This window comes from Mauremys mutica, chromosome 4 (assembly GCF_020497125.1).
Source record: "Mauremys mutica isolate MM-2020 ecotype Southern chromosome 4, ASM2049712v1, whole genome shotgun sequence".
Lineage (NCBI taxonomy): Eukaryota > Metazoa > Chordata > Testudines > Geoemydidae > Mauremys > Mauremys mutica.
In genome coordinates this window covers 135,975,552-135,988,716 of record NC_059075.1, presented here as the reverse complement: position 1 = coordinate 135,988,716, position 13,165 = coordinate 135,975,552, and the positions used below count along the sequence as shown (strand labels likewise).

The 13,165-nt window shown below is 46.1% G+C and overlaps 1 protein-coding gene across 1 annotated transcript; it reads left to right on the top strand.

The window, feature by feature from the left end:
- The first annotated feature begins 2,842 nt into the window (after window positions 1-2,842).
- Window positions 2,843-13,154, top strand: LOC123369495 (gastricsin-like). The gene is made up of 10 exons (XM_045015139.1): window positions 2,843-3,108; window positions 4,824-4,973; window positions 6,254-6,404; window positions 7,536-7,653; window positions 8,905-9,023; window positions 9,823-10,022; window positions 11,341-11,463; window positions 12,099-12,246; window positions 12,705-12,803; window positions 12,924-13,154. The coding sequence occupies exons 3-10, from the start codon at window positions 6,279-6,281 to the stop codon at window positions 13,077-13,079; spliced, it is 1,089 nt and encodes a 362-aa protein (XP_044871074.1). The 5' UTR covers window positions 2,843-3,108; window positions 4,824-4,973; window positions 6,254-6,278; the 3' UTR covers window positions 13,080-13,154.
- Window positions 13,155-13,165: the final 11 nt, after the last annotated feature.

The following is a 13,165-nucleotide window of genomic DNA, read 5'->3' as shown; positions in this document are numbered from 1 at the left end:
GAAACCACCACATATCACAAGACTTGGGGACAGTTCCAGTTAGGGAAAATCATGCTTCTCTAATCTACTAGAATTTTTTGAGCTTTTTTGACCAAGTAGTGAATAAGGAGGACTGGTTGATAGAACTTATCTGGCCTTTAAAAAGCCTTTGGCAAAGTCCCTCACAAAGAAGTTCTTAAGAAAACTGAACGATCACAGGAGTGAGAGAGAAAATTGTCGTGGATCAGAAACTGGCTAAGAAACAGAAAAAAAGGAGGCGTCCATCGCAAATTTTCAACCTGTCAAAAGGTTAACACTGCAGTGTGCCACAAAGGTCTATGCTAAGGCTAATGTTTATTATATTAATGATATGGGATGGGATGAATGAAGCAGTGGCAACATTTGCAGACACAATGATTATTTAGGTTAGTTAAGACCAGAGAAGTTGGCAAAGAACTAATGATGGCATATAAAATTCAGCTCACTAGGTTCTAAATTGATGGAAATGGCGCAAGGAAAAGACCCTGGTGTTACTGAGGACAACCTGATGAAAACCCCAGCTTGGTGTATAGTAGTGGCCAGAAAACTAAACAATATGTTCTAAAGATAGAAATTGAAAATAGTACTGTGTAGTTATGCTGATTTCTCAATTAACACTACATCTGCACCTGGGATTCTGGTTGAGATTATCAAAGCTGACTACGATTCATCCACCCACCTGTAATTGAAATGAGTGTATGTTGTGTAGCCAAATTGCCTAGATGGCTCTGAAGTTAACAGATTTGTTCAGTTCTGGTCTCTCTGTCTCCAAAAAGCATGTTAGCAGAAAGGGGGGCAGAGCTGGGTGATAGAATGATGAGTCCTGGAAAGGCTTTGGTGTGAAGAGAGCGTGGGGACTATCTGCTTTGGAGAGGAGATGAATAAAAGGGGTCATGAGAGAGGAATATGAAATAATGAATGCAATAGAGGAGGAGTCTCAGCTGCTCCTATGTACCCTAGTAACCTCTCTCTTAACACAAAACCAAATCAATATCCAATAAAACTGAAAGGCAGTGCATTTTAGAACTGACAGAAGAAAATACATTTTTTACACAGTATGTAATTAACGTATGGGACTCATTGCCACAGAAGATCGTTGAACCTAAAAAATTTGGTAGGACGTCAGATGAGTAGATATTTAGCTCAATAATGAGAACATCCATGTTTGTGTCAGGCAGGATAGAAAATGCGTGAGGACTATAAAACTTCATGCATCAGGGCATAGGTCAACCACTACTGCCTGGGGTCAGAAATAAAGTTCCTTTAGGAGCAGGTTATCCCCATAATTGTCCACTATGATGCTCATTGCAGTGACCCGTGAAGCATCTGCTAATGATGGCCACAGGATCCTGGACTTAGACAGATCATTGATTTGAACCAGTTTTGCAATTCTTACATTTCTAGTGTTGGCTTCAGCTGATACAACCAGGCACCTGGCCTCTTGCCCATTTTTAACAGAGCTTGAAGGAGAAAGGAACATTCTGCAAGACCAAATCAAATCTGAGTGTGTGAGGTGGGGTAACAGGGTTCATTCCATGCCCCTTTCCCACCCACGTTCAATTTGCTTTTCTGTAATTTTGGCCCATGGGGTGAGCAGTTTCCACTGTTTATCTAGGCTCTTGGTGATAAGGGTCCCCTTGAGTGAGCTGATATTTATATTTGCCCTTTTATAATGAAAATCCAGAGAACAGGATATGGGCCACGTAGCATATACCTCTGCTGAGAACAGTCACAGTCTTTGGGGGTGGAGGGTAAGGGCTGCTGCTTGCATAGCTAAGCTTGAGAGTCTTCCTTCTCCTTGCTGCTCTGCACCTCTCCCTGTTCCCACAGATATCAAGGTGATCAGACAGCTAAACGGCTGCAAAGAATGGCACTGCTCTTAGGGCAATAGACTGAAGAATTTACCCATCTGCAGTTAGCAAAAGAGTCTATGGAGGAAGCAATTCCATAAGACTTGATTGGCGTGAAAAGTTCTTCAAGTGTTGGCAAAGTGAGTTTCAAAAGAAAGTGGGGTGGGGGAAAGGGGAGACAGATGCCTCCCACCTCCAGCTATCTGCCGGAAGTAGGTACAATGCACTCAAAACAGGGCTACACACCAGTGGGTTGATCCAGACACTGGATTTGATTCAGGAATGGTTGGGTGAAATGCTCTGGTGTGTGTTATGCAGGATCTCAGACTAGATGATCAAAATGGTCCCTTTTGGCCCTGCCCCCTGTGAAATCTTTGCAAAACCCACCACGGTTGATCACAAGGGTGCAAGTGAAGCTCCCTTTGAACTTAACAGCAACAGGACAACACAGATGCCCCTGGAACTGGAACCTCTGAAGTTTAGCTGAAATGTCCAGAGGGGTTTGTCTCCTAGCAAGTGATGCACATCTGGAATTTGCTCCCCTAGCAGCTCGTGTCAGAATCCACAGTACTTGGGGCTCAGGAGCAAACCGATAATGATCAGGGCAGGAATTGATGCTGAAGGGTATCAATGGGAACTGGAGGATGAAGTGGTAGCCCTAGCTGATGGACACAGGAGTTGAGCTAGATGCTGCTGAGGAGTGGGAAAGAATTTGCTGTTCCTGTCCTGTGCATAGTGGGGCTTTGTACTCCAGTGCTGAGCAAGGCCATTGATAAAGTCTCCCTTGCAGATCCAAGGGTGATCGAGTTTATGATCAGAGCTCTCCTCCCCTGGTGGTCTGCTGGGCTGTGCCTCCGTAGCAATAACAGTCCTATGTTATAAGGGATGCCCCTTATTTAAATAAAAAATCAGTCTGAGTGCCTTTTATCCCGTATTTCAACCAGGAGTGTAGCACTGCCTGCAGCCAGAGTGGTCCGAAGCATCACTCTGGCACCTGAAATCAGGGGAAGAACAGGGCCGCCAGTTGGCAACTTGACCTGGCTGTACGGGGTCTCAAAGCTGCTCAAATTAGTCCCGGCTGCTCCTCTGTCATGCCAAAGTGGCCTCTGGATCCCCTGCTGAAAGTTGGCCCTTCACCCTGCATCGAAATATGAAATGGCACCCTGCAGAGATTTCTTCCTCGCCACACAACAGGATCAGGAGCTGCTGAGTGCTGCAAAAAGCAGCAAGAAATACCCTGGTGAGTGTTGCTTAATAATAATAATAAATATGCAAATTACAGACACCAAGTTTTGGCAGGTTGCCATCCTGCCTCAAATTACTACCTCTCCACAGTGTCAGCCAGGATCAATGTGTGTGCGCGCTATGAAAACCAGCCTTTACATAAGAACGGCTGTACCAGGTCAGACCAAAGGTCCATCTAGCCCAGTATCTGTCTACCGACAGTGGCCAATGGCAGGTGTCCCAGAGGGAGTGAACCTAACAGGCAATGATCAAGTGATCTCTCTCCTGCCATCCATCTCTATCCTCTGACAAACAGGCTAGAGACACCATTTTTTACCCATCCTGACTAATAGCCATTTATGGACTTAACCACCATGAATTTATCCAGTTCTCTTTTAAACACTGTTATAGTCCTAGCCTTCACAACCTCCTCAGGTAAGGAGTTCCACAAGTTGACTGTGCGCTGAGTGAAGAAGAACTTCCTTTTATTTGTTTTAAACCTGCTGCCTATTAATTTCATTTGGTGACCCCTAGTTCTTGTGTTATGGGAATAAGTAAATAACTTTTCCTTATCCACTTTCTCAACATCACTCATGATTTTATAATAATATCAGGGTTGGAAGGGACCTCAGAAGGTCATCTAGTCCAACCCCCTGCTCAAAGCAGGACCAATCCCCAGATTTTTACCCCAGTTCCCCAAATGGCCCCCTCAAGGATTGAACTCACAATGCTGGGTTTAGCAGGCCAATGCTCAAACCAGTGAGCTATCCCTCTCCCTTTATTTTTGAAATACGTTGGCAACCCTAAGTATTCTATTAAGTCCCAGACAAAAAACAATTAAAATGGAATTAAGCTTTAGAGTGCATCTCAGTATGGCAAACTGAAAAACATGACAGTGATCATCTTCAAACCCAAGAAATTCAGCGTTAAGATTTTTATGAAGAAATGGAAATGCACGGTGAAGGCACCTAAATAACTAACTCTGCTCTGTAGTGGCACCATTTAATAGCAATAAGATTACGATTAAGGCATTTTAGTGTTTGGTATCCCAGCTTAGACAAAACTGATTTTTAAAGACGCTTTTTGTGTGTCTCCCACTGCTCCATTAGTGTAACTACTGGGCAGAGTTAAGGTTAAGAGTTACCACTGCACCTGCAATTACTTTTAAGGGAAAATTGAATATTTGTGGGGCTTATGATGACTTAAATGTTTGGTCTTTTGCATGTAAGAGTTTCACCTAACCTTGCATAATCTCTTTTAAGTACTTAGCTGGTCTCACTACTACAATTTTTACTGTACTTACATGCAAAGATTTGATGTACTGTCACACACTTAGGCCTGGTCCACACTAAAAAGGGGGTTCGAATTAGGGTACGCAAATTCAGCTACGTGAATAGCATAGCTGAATTCGAAGTACCCTAATTCGAACTACTCACCCGTCCAGACACGGCGGGGTCGAACTCCGCGGCTCCAAGGTCGACTCCGCCACCGCCGTTTGCAGTGGTGGAGTACCGGAGTCGACCGTGGCGCTTCCGGAGTTCGAACTATCGCGTCTAGATCAGACGCGATAGTTCGAACTCCGAGAAGTCGAACTCACCGCGTCGACCCGGACGGTAAGTGTGGACTAGCCCTCAGTGTAACTGCAAATGCAAATTAAACATACAGCTGCACACACAACTTGGGGTTATAAAAATCCTTCCCTAAAATTCACCCTTTGGTTGTTTTTAAAAGGCCACCATATGGACATTCCTGCCTTTCAAGGTGAATGGAGCTCCCCTAATCAGCAGAGACTGTTTCGATATGCAACCCACACCACCATGTTTTGTTCTCTGAGGGACGTTATATACCCTTGTACTTGTCTGGCCTCTTGAAAAGTTACAGGTGAGTCCTGGGACGGAAACAATGCAGGTCACTCAAAACAATGATCTTGTTCTTTCCATTATAAGCCAGCTACTGTGTGTGATCAAACTTTTTCCTCCTTTGGAGAAAATGTGCGATAGAACTATCAGACTGCAAGCAAGTGGACGATAAAGGGGAACAAGCTGGTGGGTTGTTGGGTGTTTTGGGAGTTTAAGAACTTCGATTCCTCTTATCATTCCAACATTTCCTTTCAAGGAGTAATTTAAAAATAAAATGGCAATTAGCCTTCTGATTAAGCAGCTGTTCTTGAGATAAAGGGTCCTTAGCCCTGTTAGGGCAAACTGCAGCATGAAGTGGTATTGATAGTTGATAAGCTTCTGATATGTGAATGAGATAGTGGCAAAAGGAGGTGGAGACAACAGTGCACCCTTTGGGTATATAGACAGGGAGCCTGGGACTCAAACCTCAGTCCGGTGTCTAGGACTGAACCGGGAGACTGTTTAGAACCTGCTTGCAAAAGAAGAGCATCATGAAGTGGCTGATCCTCGCCTTGGTGTGTCTCCACCTCTCAGAGGGGTTGCTGAGGTGAGCATGGAATAACAGCATGGCCACTTGACGGCGATTGCTGATTATGCTGGTGTGAAGGAAAGAATAGGAACGTAGTGGGGAGTGGTTTGAGAAGGAGAGTGGCACTCCTGGGTTCTGTTCTTGGCACTGCCACTGACAGGCTCTATGACCTTCGACAAATCACTTAATCTCTCCGGGCATTAGTTTACTTATCTGTAAAATGGGGACAGTGCTACTGACCTTACTAGACTTGCAGATCAGTGAATCAGTAGTGTTTGCACAAGTGCTAAGTACTATGCTTAGGAATGATCGGCTTTTTCTTCTATGGCTTTGCATTTTCCCTGAGTCCAAGGAAACAATAGTTCAGGGGTTGGCCTTAACATTGAACATTGTCACCATTACCCTAGTGTCCATCTCCCATTCTTAGCTTTCCAGTGTGCTACTTCCCTACTTCAAGGAGGTCTTAAGAGAACCATGTCTATGGAAGAGAGGGGGTCAAATTTATCCCTGCTGTAATTACAATGAAGTCAGTCCCTGTGGAACCCCACTAATTAGTCCCAGTGCATTGGGTTCTTTCAGTGGCTGGAAAATCATACCACTAAACTACCCCATCCCAAACCTATTGAAGCTATGGAAGAGAAGCAGGAAGAGTGAGACCAAAAAGGAGAGAGGGGGAATAGGAAGAGGGAAAATGATGAGGGGAGACTCGATCGCTGTCTTTCCATTCTGTGCAGAGTTCCCCTGAAGAAATTCAAATCCATGCGGCAGGTGATGAAGGAGAAGGGCATACTCAGGGACTACCTGAAGAACCACAAGTCTGACCCAGCCAGCAAATACTTCAACAACTTCGCTGTTGCCTATGAGGCCCTGGCTAACTACCTGGATGTGAGTATGTGCCTGATTTGGAAAAAATAATGACAAAAATGGAGCAGAGACGAGGAAAAGATGGAGGCTGTCAACCGTGGAGCAGGAATGGGAGGAGCAAGAGAAATTCAAATGGAAAATATGATCTCCAACTTGCACCAGCCCATCGTCTGTAGGACGGTTCTTGTAGTACACAGGAATTGGGTAGTATCCCTTTAAATAGTTTGTGGGCCCTCTCGTGGTGGTCACCGTGTTCTAGACCAGCCAACCAGAGCAGCCACATGTATGTAGCTAAGCCTTGCATGTTTGTGTCTACAGGAGAACCTCAGAGTTATGAGCACCTCAGGACTGGAGGTGGTTCATAACTCTGAAATATTCGGAACTCTGAACAAAACGTTCTGGTTGTTCTTTCAGACTTTACAACTGAACATTCACTTAACATCGCTTTGAAACTTTACTATGTAGAAGAAAAAATCCTGCTTTTAGCCAGTTTGAAACAAGCACAGGAGCAGTTTCCTTACCTTGTCAAATCTTTTTTTAAACTTTCCCTTTATTTTTTTAGTCATTTACGTTTAACACAGTACTGTACTGTACAGAATTTGCTTTTTTTTTTTTTTTTGTCTCTGCTGCCTGATTGTGTTCTTCCAGTTCCAAATGAGGTGTGTGGCTGACCAATCAAGTCATAACTGTTCGTAACTGTGAGGTTCTGCTGTAGTTAGTAAACACAGTTATTTGGGACTCAGCTATGCCCAGTGGTTCCTCCATATAGATTTTGTTCTGTGAGGAGTAAAAGACCCAACAGTTCTCCCGGCCCTAATAAAGAGCACAGGCTGCCCTCTAGCTAGAATATATATTTAAGAAATTGAATCTCTCTGGGGGAGAGAGAAGAGTTAAAATGGAGTGGGGGGAGTATGTCCTTTTTTGGAAATCCTCTAGCATAGTTGGAGTCGTTTGCAAAACCTCTAACTGCATGAGATGCCACAGTCTCTTGTCACCATCCACCCACCTGGCAGCCCCATTGGTTTGAGATTACATATATGGTGCAGATGGCAGTAACTGTCTCCAGCATGCTCAATAGTACTATTGGTTGGCAAGTGACATAGCTCATGAGGAGGAGAACCTGTGATGAAAAGAATGCCCCCTTTTCTCTAGATGTCCTACTATGGGGCGATCAGCATTGGAACCCCACCCCAGAACTTCCTGGTTCTCTTCGACACCGGCTCATCCAACCTGTGGGTGCCCTCGACGTCCTGCCAGAGCCAGGCCTGCAGTGAGTAATCCCCATGTACAAGGGGCTGAGGGAAATGTCTCTACCATGGAGGGAAATTCTCCATCACACTATCCCATCCTGGGCACTGACCGAGCCCTAATCCAGATTGTTTGTCCGGAATAATGTAGACACCCTTCAAATCCCAATATGCTAGGAGTGTTCTGAAGTCCTACTGCAAACAGAAAGATAGCCGAGGCTATGGAAGCTCATGTCATTTACGTAGATTGGATGCTCTGTGGGGCAGGAACCCTCTTTTTGTTCTGTTTTTTGTTCTGGCACAGTGGGGGCTGGTCCATGACTGGGGCTCCTAGGTTCTTACGGGAATTCAAATAATAGATTTATTTATAGATATACACGGACACACAATTTAAAATAGATACTGTTTAATTATATAATACCAACATGGACACACAAATTATTCTTCTCTTCTTCTTTGCTTCCCATCCATCAGCTCAGCTGTGACCCTTGAGGCCAAACAAAGTCTGTCCACCACTTCCTACCTTGTACCAGCTTCGTGGCTTTGTTCATCTTTAAATCTTTTTGTTGTATGTCAGTCTCCACCATGTCCGTCCAGCGCATCCTTGGTCTTCCTCTATTTCTACCTGCTTGCAATTTGGTATCTTTCACCCTGTCTGGTATTCTTTCTGTGTCTGTTCTTGACATGTGTCCAGACCTTCACAGTTGTCTGTCTTGGATCTTCTGCAGCAGTGTTATTTCTTGCACTGTTTATATGTCTATACAAATAAAATCAATCCGTGTATTACAAAGGGGAGAAGTTCCTGTTCAAATGCTTTCAGTCCCATAACGGCTCCACTGCTGAGGTGTCTGGAATCTCGAAAAGCTGTTTCAATCAGTGTAGGCACATGTGACAGTTTCAGACGGCTGCATGCAAAGAAAGAGGCAAGCCAGGGAAGGATGGTCATGTGGCTAAAGAACAGGATTGTGGGGCAGGGTTGTGTCCCATTGGGCAAATCACTGCCCAGTTTTGTGCCTTCATCCCCCACCTGTAAAGTGCGGGTGATTAGACCTACCTCAAAGAGGAGCAGTGAGGCTTAATTGATTAGTAACAGGTGGAAAGTGTTTGAGAACAGCAGGGGGAAGGTGCTACAGAAAGGTCAAGTTTTGCCATTATTGGACCTTTCTAGAGGGGATTAGTGTCAGGCTCAGTTCGGGGTGGGGAGCTTCAACTCTGAGTCTGAATCTGTCGTTCGCACGAGCTGGCAACTGATGCTGATCTGTGTTTACCCCTAGCCACCCACACTCTGTTCAACCCCAGCGACTCCTCCACTTACTCTTCCAATGGACAGACCTTCTCTCTGCAGTACGGCAGTGGCAGTCTCACTGGAGTCTTTGGCTATGACACCGTGACAGTAAGTAATAGCATCAGCCGAGGAGATGACATAGTTATTAGAGCTTCACATGAACTGGCAGGTGCTAGCATCCAAACTCCTTCAGCAGGCAGCGGTAGAAAGTCTCTGATTTCCCCTGTAGGCCCTGCCACGAGGGGGCTGAGATCACTCACTCTAGCGAGTGAATATATGGCCCATTACTCATTGGGGAATTTTCTGTTCAAACAGTGCCTTGCTGAGGGCCAGAACGGAGACATCTTTTCCACTTTTAATCTCCAGATAAGGATATAATCTGGGCTTTTGAAGTAGGCTTTCAGAAATGAGGTGGCTGGGGAACAGGATGTTTGGGAGTATTTCAAACAAAAGCCAAGGCACTCAGGATTCTTTTTTCAACACCGTGAACCTTCGGGCTCCTGGGCTGTGTATGGTGAGGCACCTGTAGCTGGGGAGCCTTTCTTTAGTTGGACATCCACTAGTTGCAGAGCTTTGGCGGAATGTCTGAGCCTCAGTGGGTCTTGCTAGTAGTAACAACCTATTATTGTAAGAGGCAGCGTGGTCTAGTAGTGGGAGTCAGGAGATCTGGTTTTTATTCTCAACTCTGTTTCTGATGGGCTGGGTAAGCTTTAGGTAAATAGCTTCCCCTGTTTGTGTCTGTTTCCCTATCTGTAAAATGGAGGTGATGATACCCACAGAAAGTGCTCTGAGATTTCTTGGCTGGTTAGATAAGTGCACCCAAAGTTCTCCTTCCTGAGTTTGCTAGGTTCAGTGGCCTGCTTGCTCTGTCTGGTTGTAATGGCTATTCCCATCTCTTGCTCTGCAGATCCAGGATGTTTCCATCACAAAACAGGAGTTTGGCCTGAGTGAGACCGAGCCTGGCACCAGCTTTGTCTATTCTCAGTTCGATGGGATCCTCGGTCTGGCTTTCCCTGCCATTGCTGCTGGTGGTGCCACCACCGTGATGCAAGGTCTGATCCAGGAGAACCTCATCAGTGCCCCGCTCTTCAGCTTCTACCTGAGCGGGTAAGTAGGAGGATGCCATTCCCCTGTCTCTTTAAGCCCGTCTGCTGTCTTTATATTTCCCATGATCCTTTTCCCTTTGTGTCGGCTCCTCTGGCTCCCATACTCTGAGGAGGGCCAACAGCAGAATAATGGTTAGGATCAGACTTCATCCCTTCCCCTGGAAATACGTGCTGCTTCTCTGCAGCCCCTTCTTGTCCCGCTCAGAGCTAGGCAAACCGATCAGTATGGGGAAGCTCACTGAGGTCATTCACCTTCTCCTCCCTGTGGTGAAGGTTCTACCCAATCAGATGTAGCATGTTCCTCAGGGGCTACAGTCGCTAGGCTTCACTTAACCATTTCTGCTCTACTCCACTCTGATTAGGCCTCAGCTAGAGTATTGTGTCCAGTTTTGGGCGCTACATTTCAGGAAGGATGTGGACAAATGGAAAAGAGTCCAGAGAAGAGCAACAAAAATGATTAAAGGTCTAGAAAACATGAGCTATGAGGGAAGATTGAAAAAAATGGGTTTGTTTAGTCTGGAGAAGAGAAGACTGAGAGGGGACATAACAGTTTTCAAATATGTAAAAGGTTGTTACAAGGAGGAGGGAGAAAAAATGTTTCTCTTAACCTCTGAGGACAAGAAACAATGGGCTTAAAGTGCAGCAAGGGAGGTTTAGGTTGGACATTAGGAAAAATTTCCTGTCAGGGTGGTTAAGCACTGGAATAAATTGCCTAGGGAGGTTGTGGAATCTCCATCATTGGAGATTTTTAAGAGCAGGTTAGACAAACACCTGTCAGGAATGGTCTAGAAATTAATCCTGCGACGAGTGCAGGGGACTGGACTAGCTGACCTCTTGAGGTCCCTTCCAGTTATATGATTTGCTCTGGACACTCAATGCCAGCTTTTTCCCAGATGCCGAGTACCCACAGTTACTTCCATGGCAACTTTGAACGCCGGGCACTAGATTGACAACTCCACCCTTGTTACAAGATGATTCATTTCCTCCAAACAGTAGATGAGGCTTTTCTGAAACACCCCATTGCAAACTGACTAGCACCCACCCGCCGTCATGGTATTTGGGGACTGCCCAGGTTTGCCGCTCACTGGATGAATGTGCAGGTGTCACAGCACCAGTGTGTCTGGTGCATGATGATCGAAAGCTCTCCATAAGCTTGATTCCCCCCCATCCCTAGTCACCAGGGTTCTTGGTCTATCTCTGAGAAGGTTTTTGCGCTATAACTCCAGCTAGGATCCTGGATGTCCCAGTCACAGGCTGTCTTTGGACTCTGTAGATGGCTATAAATAACCAGGCGCTTTCTCTCCTGTGCGTTTGTTTAGGCAAGAGGGCATTCAGGATGGTGGTGAACTTCTCTTTGGAGGGATTGACTCCAATTTGTACTCTGGTCAGATTGTCTGGACGCCTGTCACCCAAGATGGTTATTGGCAAATTGGAATTGAAGGGTAAGGTTGTTGTCATTGGTATTTTCTGTAGGAATGTAGGGCCTGATCCTGAGCCCATCATAATCAGTGGGAGTCCTTCCATTAATTTCAATGGGCTTTGGAACATGCTTTGATCATAATAACAAAAGTAAGAATGGCCATACTAGGTCAGACCAATGGTCCATCTAGCCTAGTATCCTGTCTTCCATCTGTGGCCAATGCCAGGTGCTTCAGAGGGAATGAACAGAACAGGACAATCACTGAGTGATCCATCCCCTGTCATCCACTCCCAGCTTATGGCAATCAGAGACTAAGGACACCCAGAGCATGGGGTTGCATCCCTGACCATCTTGGCTAATAGCCTTTGATGAACCTGTCCTCCATGATCAGACAGAGGACTCTGGGTGCCAAGATCTAGACTCCTGGCTCCTACTCCTGACTCGACTCCTGGGTTCTACTCCAGACTCTGCCCCCAAGTCTCTGTGGGACCTTAGATAACCCAAACTTAAAAAGTTCCAGAGATACCACGAGAACACAAAACAGTGGCTTTAACATCTCTAATGGCAGGACCCCCACATTCTTGGTTCGTCACGCAAGAGATGGGTACATTGCTGCCGAATTTTCCTGCTGAAGTGTCCTGTGTTCTGTTCCCTTAGTTTCTCTGTTGACGGACAGTCTAGTGGCTGGTGTAGCAGCGGCTGCCAGGGGATTGTGGACACTGGAACTTCCCTCCTCACTGCTCCACAGGCGATCTTTTCGCAGCTGATGGAGGACATTGGCGCTCAGGAGAACAGCGACGGTGAGGTACGGAGAATAGCTGGCCACAGGGAGGCTTAAAAGTTGAAGAGGGGAAGAACCTTGCTGCTAAGCAGGTTTCTGTTAGGTGAAGCAGCTCGGAGAAAGTGTGGTCTAGTGGTTAAAGCAGGTGACTGGTGGTCTGGGCTCTTGGAGTCTAGCCTTGGATCTGCCACTCACTCTCAGTTGGGTCTTGGGCAACTCATTTAACCTTCTTGTGCCTGTTTGCCCATCTGTAAGGGGGACCTAATAATCTCTGCTTGTTCAGGGTGTTGAGGCCTTTCGATTGTAGTAAAACATTTGACTTCCTTCCTTTTCCATGTGATTGTTATAAAGAGCTTTCCCAGGTTGATGGAAAGCGGCTCTGTGTGGAGAAGTGGGGGTTCGAGAGTCACACGGGATGTAGCATTTTGTCTGCAGTGGCTGTACACAGTACGCAAACCTGCTCTTGCTTTCTCTTTCCACAGTACGTGGTTAGCTGCAGCAGCATTGACAGCATGCCTACCATCTCCTTCACCATCAGTGGAACCAGCTTCCCGCTGAGTCCCTCTGCCTACGTGCTCCAGGTATGGATTCTCATAGCAGTGCACTAACCTCACCTTCCTTGTGTTATCCACGTGATGGGTTATGACCAGAGCTTCCAAACCAAAGGGCTTTAACTCAGCTTTCTATCTTCTTCTCAACAGAGCAATAGCACCGAGTGTGTTGTGGGCATCTCGACCACTTACGTGCCATCTCCGAATGGGCAGCCCCTCTGGATCCTGGGTGACGTCTTCCTCAGGTCATATTACTCTGTTTACGATCTAGGCAACAGTCAGGTGGGCTTTGCCCCAGCAGCGTAAGCGCCACCGACTGTCTTCCACGCTGCTCCGAACCGTCTCCTGCCTCTCCTCCAACCTGCTGGGCTGTGACACTCTGGCCCCTCATG